Below are 1,191 nucleotides of genomic sequence, written 5' to 3'. Positions count from 1 at the left end.
AGCCCACCAGGCCCCGGGAGGCCGCACCTGCCAGCTTGGTGATGCGCTGGTGACGCTCCTGCAGCGTGGCGCTGATGCGGGCGCTGAAGTCCGTGATGACCGCCATGGTGGCCGCCAGCCGGTCCATCTCGTCCTCCATCTTCCGGAAATCGTTCTTCATCTTGCGGATGGTGTCTGGGGAGGCGGGCGCCCTCAGTGTGCCGGCCCTCCCGCCTGCCCGCGCCCGGGGGTGGGAGGGGGTCAGCACCTCCGGTGTACAAGGGGGCCACGAACCCTGGTCCTGCCCGCGGTGGACAGTCCGGCCCTGGTCAGTGAGCTAGGAGAGCTCGGGGAAACCGGAGGAGGGGGTGGGGCGGGGCCAGGGCCCGCCACCGCCCCCCCCCTCACCCGTGGCACAGATGAACTTGTTGTAGTTCTCGTAGACCAGAGTCTGCATGTCGCTGTCCAGGGCGCGGATCTGCCGGACCATGTCCGTCTCGCTGTCCATCAGCTGGGCCAGGGGACACTCCTTCCTCAGCTGCGGAGGCAGAGCCGGGCCGTCAGCGGGGGGAGGGGCCCCAGGTCCGGCGGGTGGTCAGAGAGACGGACATGGTCCGGGGGATCGGGGCCCTGGTTATCGAGGAACACCTCCGGGTCAAAGTGCGCGCCGTTGAGGTCCGTGGGGTCCCGCGGGTCGGGGGTCGCCCCGGGGGCCGCGGCCTCGGCCTCGGGGAGGCCGTAGTACAGCTTCAGCATCCCATGCGCCTTCCGCCGCCGCTCGGGGGCCTCGGGTTCCTCTGGGGACGCCCCCGGCCCCGCCGCTGCCTCCATCCCTGTCCTGCCGGACTGTCAGGCAGCCCCACTTCCGGCTGCGGGGAGGCGGTCCTCTTGAAAACGGGTCCCTCTGCAGTGCACGGTCCGTCCGGAAAAGTTTCCCCCCCCCAAACGCATGAGCGCGAGAATGCTTCCGGCGGCCCTGGCCACAGCTGCGCAGGCGCAAAGCGAGGCTAGCCTGACACTACCAGAGGCCAGTAATCCTCCAGGCTTAAAGAGCTGAGTTCAAATGCAGCCCCACGCTGGCCAGCCGGGTGAGCCTGGACAAGTCACTTAACCCTGTTTGCCTGTTTCCTCAACTGTAAAATGGAGACAAGAGCGCCCCCAGAGAGCCGTGCGCAGAGCCGGGCAGGGGCCGGCACACAGTAGGGGCCAGTT

At 68.6% G+C, this 1,191-nt stretch overlaps 2 protein-coding genes across 2 annotated transcripts in view; one reads left to right on the top strand and one right to left on the bottom strand.

Annotated features, from left to right (window-relative positions):
* VPS51 (VPS51 subunit of GARP complex) overlaps nucleotides 1-905 on the bottom strand; it is a 5,130-nt gene extending 4,225 nt beyond the window's left edge. The window contains exons 1-3 of the mRNA XM_069066338.1: nucleotides 615-905; nucleotides 388-519; nucleotides 28-174 (exon numbers count right to left, since the gene is read on the bottom strand). Coding sequence (XP_068922439.1) covers nucleotides 28-174; nucleotides 388-519; nucleotides 615-810 — 475 coding nt within the window. The 5' untranslated portion in view covers nucleotides 811-905. The remainder of the gene's footprint in view (nucleotides 1-27; nucleotides 175-387; nucleotides 520-614) is intronic.
* A 35-nt stretch (nucleotides 906-940) lies between these two features.
* Nucleotides 941-1,191, top strand: part of CDCA5 (cell division cycle associated 5) — a 7,350-nt gene continuing 7,099 nt past the window's right edge. Inside the window, exon 1 of the mRNA XM_069066113.1 lies at nucleotides 941-1,010. Coding sequence (XP_068922214.1) covers nucleotides 941-1,010 — 70 coding nt within the window. The remainder of the gene's footprint in view (nucleotides 1,011-1,191) is intronic.

This window comes from Petaurus breviceps, unplaced genomic scaffold (genome assembly GCF_028583685.1).
Source record: "Petaurus breviceps papuanus isolate PSGF00001 unplaced genomic scaffold, PetGlider_PUasm1.0 90721, whole genome shotgun sequence".
In the NCBI taxonomy this organism is placed as follows: Eukaryota; Metazoa; Chordata; class Mammalia; order Diprotodontia; family Petauridae; genus Petaurus; species Petaurus breviceps.
This window is presented reverse-complemented; position numbering and strand designations above follow the sequence as displayed.